Source organism: Leucoraja erinacea, chromosome 3 (assembly GCF_028641065.1).
Source record: "Leucoraja erinacea ecotype New England chromosome 3, Leri_hhj_1, whole genome shotgun sequence".
NCBI classification, from domain to species: Eukaryota; Metazoa; Chordata; class Chondrichthyes; order Rajiformes; family Rajidae; genus Leucoraja; species Leucoraja erinaceus.
Genome location: NC_073379.1, coordinates 41,449,575 through 41,464,381, shown reverse-complemented (window position 1 = coordinate 41,464,381; position 14,807 = coordinate 41,449,575). Strand labels below are relative to the sequence as shown.

General features: G+C 42.3%; 2 protein-coding genes across 3 annotated transcripts in view; both read left to right on the top strand.

Annotated features, from left to right (window-relative positions):
- Positions 1–3,507, top strand: part of prrc1 (proline-rich coiled-coil 1) — a 36,102-nt gene extending 32,595 nt beyond the window's left edge. For both annotated transcript variants that reach the window (XM_055632518.1, XM_055632515.1), the window contains exon 9: positions 634–3,507. In XM_055632518.1, coding sequence (XP_055488493.1) covers positions 634–843 — 210 coding nt within the window. In that variant the 3' untranslated portion in view covers positions 844–3,507. The remainder of the gene's footprint in view (positions 1–633) is intronic.
- A 6,621-nt stretch (positions 3,508–10,128) lies between these two features.
- The window catches only part of pgm5 (phosphoglucomutase 5), a 134,797-nt gene continuing 130,118 nt past the window's right edge, over positions 10,129–14,807 (top strand). Inside the window, exon 1 of the mRNA XM_055632514.1 lies at positions 10,129–10,965. Within this exon, the coding sequence (XP_055488489.1) occupies positions 10,708–10,965 (258 nt within the window). The 5' untranslated portion in view covers positions 10,129–10,707. The remainder of the gene's footprint in view (positions 10,966–14,807) is intronic.

The window sequence follows — 14,807 nt, the reverse complement described above, 5'->3', positions numbered from 1 at the left end:
ACCTTTATTAAAGACTAGTTTGGTCACAACTGGAGTATTTATCTAGTTCTTAGTACCATACTCTTGGAAAGATGTAGGGATTCAGCAAGCGTATGGAAGAGATTTGTCAAAATGGTTTAACGGTGAGAGGTATTTGTTATGTGGATAGACTCGAGAGGCAGTGATTGGTCTGATAAAGGTATTCAAAGCCTTTGGCAGGTGGTTCTTGACTTTCTGTCAATGGGATCTGCTTTGTTCCAAGGGACTAAGGACCAGGATACACTACCCATGTTTGTAGAGGTGAAAATTCAATTGCCGCTTTCAGATGGGTGCCAGCTCAGGATCTGGAAAGAAATACTTTACAGGGTGTGGAGAGCGAGTAGCGGAGTGAGAACAGCTGATTTGCACTTGTATATGATCGATATAGCTTTGATGGACCGCCTACCTGAAGGAAGGATATTGAGGAGCAAACTTTATTCTCTAACCATTTTGTGACAATGTGATCGAATGAACACCCAACTTTGCAGTGTGGTAGATTGGTACAGTTTTGCAATTTGGTCTATCTTCTCCTTCCTCTTTGACTATGGTATGAAAATGTGCCTCCAGTATCCTGGATGCGGTTGCTTAATTGAAAACTCTTTTCTTTTGAAACAGGCACAAAACCTTACGCCAGCTGACTACAACCTGAGATGGTCTGGTTTGATGGTGACAATAGGTGAAGTTTTGGAGAGGAGTATACCCCACGTCAGTCGCAATGATTGGCATATCGTGTTTACAGGCATGTCTCGAAGACAGATGATCTACAGTGCAGCCAAAGCCTTAGCAGGGATGTACAAGCGACAACTGCCATCAAAATCCATTTAACCATCAAAACTGTGGCCCACTGTTCTAAGGGGATTTTTTTTAATCTCAGTGCACTTCCTGCACAAGAACTGTTTAAACATTGATGTATTTTTATATATTCAAATCAGAAGTGCAGTCTCTGAGGCAAAACTCTCCCATCTACCAGCATAGGAACTGGTTAATTGGAACATTCCAGAAACTGAATGTGATCCTTTGTGATGGGAACTATTTTAAAATATGCATTTTCTTTATTCTCACTTTATACTAAAAATAGTTTGTTACAATTACTTTGATAGATACTGTCGCAAAATGCAAATTGAGGTACTAAGCATTAGCAATGCTTGTCTATATTCCTGCCACCTAATCATAAATACACATTTGTGTCCAAGAGTGAGTTAATGTGCATGGAATAATGTGCAGGTAGTTCTGTTCTTTGCTTCTATCCTTGTAACATGAGCTTATAAGGTAACAACATTCAAAATGATGGATATATGATTTACGTTGAAACTTGTCAACCCACACTTTTGAAAAAAATCTGATAAATGGTCAAGGTGAATTGTCACAAGGTTAAATGAAAGATTTTATTTTAAATAAAATGCAAACGCTGTTATTTGAGAAACCTTAATCAACCCCTCTCTACTGCCAAGTCAAGCTACTACAAGGCTCATTGGAAGTATCATTGGCCTATTTTGTTATTTTTTGTAAAGGAAATAAAACTGAAATATCAGAAATGACATCAGTATTTCCTTTGTAATCTTAATTTAATTTTGGCATTTATCAGAATTGTTTTTAATTAATTTTCTCCATTGAGACGATGCTAGTTAGCTTCCATTGCAATATGCTGCACTGTAATGGTTGGTACATAATTGATTGCTTTCTTGAAATGTGCAATTAATCATAATGCAAGTAGTTTACAAATAAACCTTTGCCAAAAGACTTTAGTGCTATAAGCTGAAGTTTTAAACAGTAACTGTTTGAATATAGTTGGTCCAATTAGAAGCTAATCATTTAGATGTTGCCTGATGGTTAAATGAAGAGTTGAAAATAGTCCCCAAAAAATAGTTTAGTTGTAATTTTCTGCCAAATGAATCGCTGCATTCATTTTATTTTGCCTCTTCCCAATTCAACACTCTTTGTGCAAAATAAAAACTGTAGCGGGACTCCAGTGTAATTATGACCATAAAACTGATGCCTCAATGCAGGGATAATGTCTAGAAGGAACTATCCCAGAAATCTGGCATGTATGGGTGGATTTCGGTAGCGATAGAGAAGGAATCAGTTATGAGGTTCAAAGTCAAGTGATAGATTTTGTAGGCAATAGTATTAAAGGATGCAGAATGAATATGGGTGGGTTCACATCACTCACAATGTAATTAAATGACATAATGGGTTTATCACCTGTCCTGTTCCTGTGCTCCAGCCTCGCAAGAGCCAAATGGCTGCCGCATCTTCCATTGTAATGGACTTGATTGGCCTTTTGTTTTGTTGTCCTCATCCTGTAGGAAGGGCCACTTCATATGGAACTTGTACATTGGTTAATTATGCTCCCTGTTTGTAATTCTGACTGGGACATTTGCATTAGGGAGGTGAATCAATGATTATACGTAAGTAACAATGATAATTGAGCATGCGACACAGATGTGGCTCGTGCGTACACATTGATGAAAAATCGTTTTCTATCCAAATCTGCATAATTTGTTTAGCTGATACTGAGATTTATTTTCTGCCCGAGTATTAAGATGTTTTTCATCTGATTCAGCTTAATGATGAGTTGCTTGTGATGCTGAATAGATCCAACTAAAGCCTGCAGAAAAATAGGTGCAGCAGTCAACCATTTGGCCCTTCGAGGCAGCACTGCCATTCAATATCATGGCTGATCATCTAAAGCCCGTTCCTGCTTTTTCTCCATATGCCTTGGTTCCTTTAGCCCTATGAGCTAAATCTAACTCTCTTGAAAATACCCAGTGAATTGTCCTCCACTAACTTCTGTGGCAGATAATTCCACAGATTCCAACTCTCTGGGTGTAGACATTTTTCCTCATCTTAGTCCTAAATGGCCAACACCTTATTCTTAAACTGTGAACATTGGTTCTGGACTCCCCCAACATCGGGAACATTTTGCCTGCATCTAGCCTGTCCAATCCTTTAAGAATTCTATATGTTTCTATAAGATCCCCTCTCATCCATCTAAATTCCAGTGAATACAAGCCCAGTCGACCCATTCTTTCATCATATGTCAGTCCCGCCATACCAGGAATTAACCTGGTGAACCTACGCTGCACTCTCTCACTAGCAATAATTCTTGCATGCATTCGAAAAAAGATTCCTTAATCAGTCGGATACAAAAAGAAAAATGTTATTATACGGTTGCTTCAATTTGGTGAATTTGATTTGGAATGGGTATGAAATGATTCCAAGGCAGAGAGAAACAATGGCATCACTATGAACACACGGCCCCCACTCCTGTCCCTGTGCTCTTGTACCTCTTGGTTCATTGCGATTTTAAAATTAGTGCCACTCGGGTGAATATCTCAACCAGTGTAAAATTGTTTCCTTCCCATTTAGAACTTGATTTCATTGTTATTTGGCAGTAATTGCCAAATTTCATGTGTGCAGATTTTGTCATTTGGATCCTTATCATGTTTATATTTTAACCTTATTTTATAATAAAATGACCTTTGTAAATATGGTAGTAAAATCATTAATTTTATGGATACGTACTAATTTAGAATGAATTAAGTTTCAGGTTCCATTTTCTTTGTCCCCTATATAGAACTGAGCCTGTGGTATTTAGTTATTTGGCAAGTTATTTCATGATTTAAATATCAATATGATATTACAGTAATATATTGGTTATGTTAATGGCCAGCAATTGTGAAGCTTGAATGAATGAGCTACAGGCTCAAGTTCAAATCACCAGGACAGCTTGGAATCTAAATGCTAAAGAAATAAGCAATGGAATACTATGCGTGAAGTTGACCACAGTATCACTGGACTGTCATTTAAAAGCTAATGAATCATTAATATATTTAAGGAAGGAATCTACCATCTTTACCCAGTCAGCCCTATGTGACGCTAGACCTAATTTTATGATATCGGAATGCATTCAAATGACCCAGCACACCTTCAGTTCAAGGATATTTAGGGAAGGCTTGTTGATTTTATTTTTATTTTCATCTTCTGAATGAAATTAAAATCCTTGTTGAATGATTTCGTCCAAAAGGGTGGCATCATAAAGATTTAAATTTCATCCAATTCTGATGAAAGCACGTCAAGTTCAAATGTTAACTCTTTCTCCAAACATCTGAATCTCCGGTCTTTTTCTAACATCAAATTATGCCGTATTTCCCTGTTGCTGATAGCTTGAGTCCAATTGTAAATTATTTCAGCAGTACTTTTGGAAGCAGATGCAATAGTGGCATTTAAGATGCCTTTAGATAGGCGCGGATATGCAGGAGATTGAGCAATATGGATCATGACTAGGCAGATTAACTTGGCATCATGTTCAGCACGAATGTGAGCCGAAGTGCCTGTTTCTTTGCCATACTATTCTATCTGGAACTCCTACGGTAATTTAACGATATTGAATAAGTTCAGTGTAACTGCACATTACTGACACTTTGAAGTAGTGAGGAAAAGGTTCATAGCACTGAATGCAGCTGGGTCTCTTTAGAGGTGTGCACTGAGATTTAACATCGTTGGAAAACTACAAGAGAAGGAATGCCAGAAATGCAGCCTGTCCCACTGAGAAAACTACAATGCAGAGTAAACATTTTGTGTATAAGAAATGAACAAGCCAGTGGTTCAAATTATCATTGCTATGATTGGAAAGTGTATTGAAGTCATAAAACAGTTACTGCCTGACCTGTTCAATTACTCCAGCACTGTGTTTAATCTTGCAAATTATTTTGAACTTCCTTTTCAACCCTGAAAGGAGTTGTTTCGTTCTTTAGTTGTAGCCACAGAGAGAGCAAAAAATAGAACTAGGCATTTGGTCATTGAGTCTGCACATGGCATCAAGCACCTATTTGCATGAATCCCTTTTTATTATTCTTTCCATGTTCTCATCAATTCTCCTTGGATTCTACCACTCGCCTGCATTCCAGGTGCAATTTACAGTGGCCAATAAACCTGGCCTGCACATTTTTTTAAAATAAGGGAGGCAATCCACATGGTCACATGGACTCAAGAGTGTTTTATTATCATAGGGAGAGAGAGATATACATAAAAACAAACTAACAATGATGGTGGAAAAAGACAAAACCAATACCCCCAAGTCTGTAGTTCAGAGCTTATTTGGAGGTTGCATTGTGTAATAGCCTAATAGCTGTAAGTTGTTCCTGAACCCAGACATTACAGTTTTCAGGCTCCCATATCATTTTCCCGATGGCAGGATTGAATTGAAATGATTGTGTGGCCAGGGTGGTGTGGGTCTATGATGATACTGGCTCTTTGAGGCAGCGACTCCTGTAAATCCCTTCGATGGTGGGGAGGTCAGAGCCAGTGATGGACAGGGCAGTGTTCACAACTTTTTGCAATCTTCTTCGCTCCCGGGCGATCTAGTTGCCGATCCAGGCTGTGATGCAACCAGTCAATATGCTCTCTACTGTACACTTGTAGAAGTTCAAGAGAATCCTTTCTGACATACCAAATCTCCACAATCTTCTCAGGAAGTAGAGGTGTTGATGGGCTTACTTTATAATTGCATTGGTGTGCTGGGTCCAGCAATGATCTGCAGAAATATGTGCCCCGGAATAAACTCCAGACACTTGTGCTTTGTGGCAAGGGCACTACTAACTGTTCCACTGTACATCCAAAATGTTTTGTTACCTTATAATCCTAAATTGGATGCTTCTCTAACTTCTACACCAAAGGAATCCAATTTGACCCTCCACATCAGTCGTCATACTTTAGATGCTTGCTTGTTGTTGATGGCACCTGTGTTATTTTATATCAGCATCTTTCAACTAGTAGTATCTCAAGGTTCCTCGAGAACATTATCTGATATAATCTGACATTAAACCACGAAAGGAGGTAAAAATATAATAAAATGCAGATTTAAAGAAGTTTTTTGAAGGAGAATATAGAGAGAGATATTGAAATCACTCCAAACTTTACATGAGGTAACAGTGAAGAATGAAATATCAGCACAATTTGAAGGGTTTCAGTCAAAGCGGCACATTCTTGAAACAGTTGTGATAAATTGTTGGATGAAGCCATGCAGTTTTGTTGAAGGCCACTGGCTGCGCTGTTCTCTGACTTTTGTGGAAATCCCTTTGTTTAAAGGGTTGCCTAATTGAAATAAAGAAGCATCCTGCAAGAATGTTTATCAAGTCAAGTCAAGTCAAGTTTATTTGTCACATACACATACGAGATGTGCAGTGAAATGAAAGTAGCAATGCTCGCGGACTTTTGTGCAAAAGACAAACAACAAAACAACCAAACAAATTATAAACACAATCATAACACACATATTCTTTTACATAATAAATAATGGAAGGAAAAACGTTCTGTAGAGTTAGTCCCTGGTGAGATAGGCGTTTACAGTCCGAATTGCGTCTGGGAAGAAACTCCTTCTCAACCTCTCCGTTCTCACTGCATGGCAACGGAGGCGTTTGCCTGACCGTAGCAGCTGGAACAGTCCGTTGCAGGGGTGGAAGGGGTCTCCCATGATTTTATTTGCTCTGGAGTTGCACCTCCTATTGTATAGTTCCTGCAGGGTGGTGAGTGAAGTTCCCATAGTGCGTTCGGCCGAACGCACTACTCTCTGCAGAGCCTTCTTGTCCTTGGCAGAGCAATTCCCAAACCAGATGGTAATGTTCCCAGACAAGATGCTTTCCACCGCCGCTGCGTAGAAGCACTGGAGGATCCTCAGAGACACTCTGAATTTCCTCAATTGCCTGAGGTGGTAAAGGCGCTGCCTTGCCTTACTCACGAGTGCTGAGGCGTGTGATGCCCATGTCATATCCTCAGAGATGTGGACTCCCAGATATTTAAAACAGTTCACCCTATCCACAGGATCCCCATTTATCCTCAATGTATCAGTTTGCATTGGAATCCTCCGGCACCATTCCCGTTTCTAAATATTTCTGTCATAGCCCCTGCCATTTCTACACTAACTTCCTTCAATGTCCTAGGAAATATCCTGTCAGGACCTGAAGACTTATCCACTTTTATATTTTTTTAAAGTGTCAGTACTTCCTCTTCTTTGATCATCATAGTTTCCATAGCTACTCTACTTGTTTTCCTTACCTCACATAATTCAATATCCTTCTCCTTGGTGAATACCGAAGAAAATAAATTGTTCAATATCTCCCCCATCTCTTTTGGCTCTGCAGATAGCTGTCAACTCTGACTCTCTAAAGGACCAATTTTATCCCTCGTTATCCTTTTGCTATTAATATAGCTGTAGAAACCCTTTGGATTTACTTTCACCTTACTTGCCAAAGCAACCTCATATCTTTTAGCTTTTCTAATTTATTTCTTAAGATTCTTTTTACATTCTTTTACATTACATTTACTCCTCAAGCACCTCATTTACTCCATGCTGCCTATTATTATTGTAGATCTCTCTCTTCCGAACCAAGTGTCCAATTTCCCTTGAAAACCATGGCTCTTTCCAATTTATACTCTTTCCTTTCAACCGAACAGGGACATAAAGATTCTGTACTCTTACAATTTCAAATTTAAATGTCCTCCATTTCTCTACTACATCCTTCCCATAAAACAAAATGTCCCAATTCACTCCTTTTAAATCCTTTTGCATCTCCTCAAAGTTAGCCTTTTTCCAATCAAAAATCTCAACCCTTGCTGCAAAAAACTATCCTGCACACATTTTACAAACTCCAAACCATCCAGCCCATTTACAGAATGTGTTTCCCAGTCTATGGGTGGAAAATTGAAACCCCCCACAATCACTACCTTGTGCTTACTACTAATATCTGCTATCTCCTTACATATTTGCTCTTCCAATTCTTACTCCCCATTAGGTGGTCTATAATACACCCCTATAAGTGTTGCTACACCTTTCCCATTTCTCAGTTCCACCCAAATAGCCTCCTTAGACGAACCCTCTTATCTATCCTGCCAAAGCACTGCTGTAATATCTTCCCTGACAAGCAATGCAACACCTCCACCTCTTGCCCCTCCAATTCTATCACACCTGAAGCAACGAAATCCTGGAATATTTTGTTTCCAATCACAGCCATCCTGCAACCATGTTTCACTAATCGCCACAACATCATACTTCCAGGTGTCAATCCAGGCTCTAAGCTCATCCACCTTTCTTACAATGCTCCTAGCATTAAAATATACACATTTAAGAAACCTATCACCTCTTATTCTCCGTTTATTATCTTTTTCTTCTTTCTCCCCTACATGTTGGGTCTGAGTGCTTCCCTTCTCTGCTTCCTGCCTCACACACTGTCTACTAGCTTTCTCTATTTGAGTCCCTCCCCCTAACCATTCTAGTTTAAAGTCTCCCCAGTAGCCTTTGCAAATTTCCCCGCCAGGATATTGGTCCCCCTCGGGTTCAAGTGCAACCCGTCCGTTTTGTACAGGTCACACCTTCCCCAAAAGAGGTCCCAATGATCCAGAAACTTGAATCCCTGCCCTCTGCACCAGTCCCTCAGCCACGCATTTATCCTCCACCTCACTCCATTCCTACTCTCACTGTCGCATGGCACAGGCAGTAATCCTGAGATTGTTACTTCTGCGGTCCTTCTCCTTAACTCTCTTCCTAACTACCTAATTGTCCTTTCAGGACCTCTTCTCTTTTTCTACCTATGTCATTGGTACCTATATGTACCACGACCTCAGGCTCCTCTCCCTCCCATCTCAGGATATCGTGAACACGTTCAGACACATCCCGGACCCTGACACCTGGGAGGCAAACTACCATCCGGGTCTCCTAACTGCGTCCACAGAATCGCCTATCTGACCCCCTAACTAGAGCCCCTATTACTATTGCCTTCCTCTTCTTTTCCCTACCCTTCTGAGCAACAGGGCCGGTCTCTGTGCTGGAGGCCCGTCCGCTGTCGCTACCCCCAGGTAGGCTGCCCCCCCCCCCCCCCCCCCCCCCCAACTATACTCAAACAGGAGTACTTTATTTCCAAGGTGTACTGCCACCGGGGTACTCTCTAGTCACTGCCTCTGCCCCTTGCCCCTCCTAACCGTGACTCACTTGTCTGCCTCCCGTGGTCTTGGAGTGGCCACCTCTCTGTAACTCCTCTCTATGACCTCCTCAATCTCCCTGACCAGACAGGTCATCGAGCTGCTGCTCCAGGTTCCTAATACGGTCCCTTAGGAGCCCCATCTTGACGCACCTGGCGCAGATGTGGACGTCTGGAAGGCTATCAGACTCCATGACTTCCCACGTCTGACATCCAGAACAGTAAACTTCCCTGGCACTCATAGCCCCATACCCAGGATACAATACAAATTGCTGGAAGAAATCAGCAGGGCCGGCAGTATCTTGGGTTACTCCCAATCAGCGGCTTCCTCCAGCCCACTTGTTTTGAAGTGTGATGGAACGTTGCAGAGTGGGCGCTCCAACCGCTCCTGGGCCTCTATTATACTGCATCTGCCACGCATCTGCCCACTCACTCAACCTGTCCAGGTCACCCTGCAACCTCCTAACATCCTCTTCACAGTTCACACTGCCACCCAGCTTTGTGTCATCTGCAAACTTTCTAGTGTTGCTCCTAATTCCCTCTTCCAAATCATTAATATATATGGTAAACAGTTGCGGCCCCAACACCGAGCCTTGCGGCACTCCACTCGCCACTGCCTGCCATTCTGAAAAGGACCCGTTCACTCCTACTCTTTACTTCTTATCTGCCAACCAATTTTCTATCCATGTCAACACCCTACCCCCAATACCATGTGCTCTAATTTTAGTCACCAGTCTCCCGTGCGGGACCTTATCAAAGGCTTTCTGAAAGTCTAGATACACTACATCCACTGGCACCCCTTCATCCATTTTACCTGTCACATCCTCGAATGCTTAGAGAAATAAGCACGATTTAGGTTTGTTTTGATTATTTTGCTTTAAGTAGACCAGGTTGAATTGAATAATTAAAAAATATCATAATGTAAGTCAACACAAGATAATTAGCAACAAGTTATTTCAGACATTTTATAAAACTATGTTTGCATGCATTTATTGATTCACGGCTTTTTGCCGACAACTGTTGCACTGTAGAAATGGTTGAACGCGGATATTTTTGCATTCAGCATATACAGTATCTGTTCTGGTTTTTCGGATTACATGGGAAACGCGTTTAAACCCGGGTGTCAGTATTTAAAGACACCAGGAATATGTATGTTTAACCAGACCCTCACAATGTTCTGTCTAACCTACTTCAGCCTCCCATTTGACAGCGTTGGATCCCGAGCCACTCCGACGCCGGATAGGGATGAAGACTCTTGCGGTCTGTTAAACAACTTTTTCCACTGTATCGTTCGTTCTCTCTCAACAATTCGTATTGTTTCCAACTGCACTACCAATGCAACGGAGTTTATAGACAGTGTCCTCACGCAGGAGGTGATTTATGTGGCTATTGTTGGGAGAGGCGGGTACAGATTGAAACCACTCCTGGATCCATTAAGGAGGTGGCTGCGCCCTGAGTGACAGGGGCTGATCTCCTTGAACAAGTGGTTGGTTGCAATGCACACTGAGCGCATCCAGTTACAACACTGGCGCAAGTCGCTGTTTTACTTGTAAGGGCTATTTATAGACCGCTGCTGTAATTCATTGCAAGGTTTAACGTCGCCACGCCCCTGCTCTTTTACTCAGTAAGTGAGTGCATGTTTGTTGGCGACTCTTAGTTCAAAGGCTAAGAGCTCAAAGCAGCAACATCCAGCGTTAAAGGGAGCCGGAGCATCATGGAAAACAACCCCATCCCTGTTGTCACCGTTCAGACTAGCCCTTACGATGACCAGAGACCTGGGACCAGCGGCTTGAGGAAGAAAACCTCCGTCTTCGAAAGCAAGAGGAACTATCTGCAGAACTTTACCCAAAGCGTCCTATCTTCCATAGACCTGAGGGATCGGCAGGGCTGTACAATGGTGTTGGGGAGTGATGGCCGATACTTCAGCAGGACCGCGATAGAGACCATCGTGCAGATGGCTGCTGCAAACGGGGTAAGAGGCAGAAAGTGTTCTTCAACTTCATAAAGGTACCATCCTCGCACGGCGTGCCGTGACTGCAAGGGCAGCGAGGAAGATGCGCTATTAACAGGCTAAGTTTCCCCACAGAATGTTTGTAGATCTCCTTTTGAATTATTTTGAATTATCCTCGGTCTTGCTGTAGATGTCCTCGTCATTTTAAGCGAAGCTTGGAAAAGTTCCCCTGAACCTTGGTGGCTTTGATATTCGTATTTGCTTCTTTTCTCGTTTAAATCGGGGTGTAAGTTAAACGTTTATTTTTCTAATGGGATATCATAAGCTGATACTTGTTTGTTTTATGTGATCTTTAGAATTTAATGGGCTAATAATTCCGTGGGTTGCGAAAGTCTCTGCCTAAATCATATCCACCCATTCTGCAGGGAACATGGGTAGTGATGTCTTTATATAAATTGTGCGGAGCAAAATAAATCCAGTTTGCTATTTCTAGTGGGTGACTTTAAATCTCACGTCGGACTTTAGCGGATCTCTTCCCTCTGACCACTAGGGGAGGCAGTAATCTGGTTTAGAATGGATCCATATGACCACTCGTCCAATTGACCTCGAGGAGGTGGAAGTGACTTGCTTTTCAATGAATCATACAGCACAGAAGCAGGCCCTTCGGCCCAACATACCCTTGCGTCTATAAAAACGCCCAACTAAACTAATACTATTACCATACTCTATCTGCACCTCCCTCCCCCCCCCCTCTCTCTCTCTCCCTCTCTCTCTCACATCGATCACTTACATTTCTCTCAATTTCTCTCATATCTCTCGCACGCCCCTCCCTCTCTGTCACACCTCTTCCCCCCCTCCCTCTCTGTCACACCCCCCCCCCCCTCTCTGTCACACCCTCTCCCCTCTGTCCACCCCGCCCCCCCCCCGTCACCCCCCCCCCCACCCCCCCCGCATCTGTCACATCTCTGTCTCTGTCACATCTCTGTCTCTGTCACACCTCTCCCTCCCTATGTCACACTTCCCCCTGTGTCACACCACCCATACCCTCTGTCACAATTCCCCCTTGTCTCTGTCACACCTCTGTCTGTCACACCTACCCCTGTCTCTGTCACACCTACCCCTGTCTCTGTCACACCTCCCCCTGCCTCTGTCACGCCTCTCACTCTGTCACGCCTCTCCCTCTGGTCTCTGTCATGACTCTTCCTCTCTCTCGTACTCCTTTCTCACACATCTCTTGCTCCCTCTTGACTGAAGGTCAGGGGTTCAAATTTCACTCCCGAGATCTGAGCACAAAATAAATCAAGGCTAATGCACCCAGAGCAGGACAGAATGATTACTGCATTATCAGAGATGCTGCCCTTTGTGGCAAATGTAAAGATCCTGGCATTAATTTGGAGAAACATAGGATTTCCATCCTGGACAATATTTATCCTTCCAATCAACATCGATCATAAGACCTGGCTTGTTATTATTAATACCATTCCGTATTGCTGTTTGGGGGAATGTGCTGCACATACATTGGCAGCCACTTGACACAATAGGGACTGAACAAAACACCTCAATTCATTTTGAAAGGTTGGAGAAGTTGCCATTGGAGATGCATCTTTTTTATAACCCTTCTGATTTCAATGTGTTGACCCCATGTGCCTGGACTGCTTGTAGATAGCTTATTCCATATGTGTTTGGTGAGAGCATAAGGTGGAACCCGCAACTAGGTGTTGAATTTTAAGATGAGCATCTTTGAGAGTAGTTCCCCCTGGATGTTCATAAACCAGAACTGAAAGATCATAAAGGTCCCAGAGGATTGGAGGAAGTGACTGTGATATAATGGAGTATGAGCTCAGAGCAATTAGAAAAATAAAGGAGCGCATGTTTGCTACTGAGTTACATGTTCCCATTAAAATCTCTATCCAAAGGATACTTACTGTCCAAACTTAAACAGATCTTGATTTTTAAATAAAGAGGAGCTTAATAAGTTGGAGATACAGGAGGAAATTGTTAAAAGATGCAACATTTGTGATGTCTTCACTTCAAACAGGGGAAATGCAGAGAAAAGAGCTCAACCTGTAAGTACTGCAAAGTACTTACAGTACTCAAGCAGATCATTTGAGATCTACTCAGGGTTGCTCCAACACTATTTCACCTCACTCCATCATCATATCTTTCAAAGGTACACAAAAATGCTGGAGAAACTCAGCGGGTGCAGCAGCATCTATGGAGCGAAGGAGATAGCTAACGTTTCGGGCCAAAACCCTTCTTCAGACCCTTCTTCGCTCCATAGATGCTGCTGCACCCGCTGAGTTTCTCCAGCATTTTTGTGTACCTTCGATTTTCCAGCATCTGCAGTTCCTTCTTGAACATCATACCTTTCATACCTTTCTCAGTCTTGCATTGTGAGATTTTTCTAGAGGTATGTGTTATTTACATCCCTGTGGATATGAGTTCCACATTTTCACAATCCAGGCTGAAATAGCTTTGTCTGCATTTTATTAGGGAATTATCAGTGATTCTGAGATACTTAGCTCTTTATTCCACCCACAAATGGACCCTCTTAAAAAATAAAATAATAGAAAATCCAGAAAAAGGGCAGGTCTGGCAGCATCTGTGAAAAGGTGCCCACAAGCAGTCAATGTGCACACGGCAAGTTCCCACTAACAATAAGAGAACAATAAGCTGTGCCTCTTCTCCCTTATTGTTTGATCAAATTTAACCTGTATCTCCTCCCATAATGTGAATTTCATGCCAAACACATCCTTCGACGCATTGCAAAAATATCTAATGTTTTGACGAGCCCAGATTTTTAACACGGTTAAAAATCATTAAGAAAAACAGAAGAATTTTGCACAAATGAGAATGGCAAGCATTTAAGAAGGCCATTTGCATGTTGTTCTTTATAACAAGTTTTATGCGTCAAAAATACTTGGATAGAATTATACAGAGTTATACAGAATTATACAGGGCTTTGTAGAGCCTGACACTGTCCTGCTGTATGAAGTTTTGAGAAAGTTAAAGCTGCAAAGCAAGAATGCTAATTTTTAACAGACTGATTCCCAGGATGGTTCTACGAGTGGAAATTGAAGGGCCTGTCCCACTAGGAGATTTTTTAGGGGACTGTCGGTGACTACGACATTGAAATTCAACGGTTAGCACCGGTGACAACCTATGTCACCTGGCGACAACCGACAACCTACGACAGCACCTACGTCAGGAGAAGACAAGCTATGACAAGCCCACTGTCACCGAAAAGTTTTGAACATTTCAAAATCCAGCGGCGACCAAAAAAACTTTACGACTCTTTGGGCGACTGAGGAGAGTACTCACGTCCATACAGGCGACACCCCGGCAACCGTGTGGCAACAGCAGTCGCCTAAAAAATAGCCTAAGTGGGACAGGCCCATGCGTCAATTAAGTTACTAGAGTTTAGAAGAATGAGAAGAGGCCTGGACAGGCTAGATATAGGGAGGATGTTTCCCTGACTGCTCTGTTTACGACCAGGGCTCACAGTATCAGGATATGGATGCATTTAGGACTAAGATAAGGCAATTTTTTTTCACCTAAGGCTGGTAAACCTGTTGTGTAATTTTCTGCCACAGATAGCTGTGGAGGCCAAGACACTAAATATATAGAAGGACCCAGACATTTCTAGGTATCAAGGTATCTTGGGAAAGTGTGTGAATTTAGTATTTGGACAGGGGAATCACACTTTCCACCATTGATTGCATCTACATGTTGCCTTAGAAAAGCAGCCAACATAAACAAGGGCTTGTCCCACCCCAGTCATTCCTTCTTCTCTCTGCTCCCATCTAGCAGAAGGTACAGAAGTTTGAAAGCGTGCACCACCAGATTTATGAACAACTTCTTCC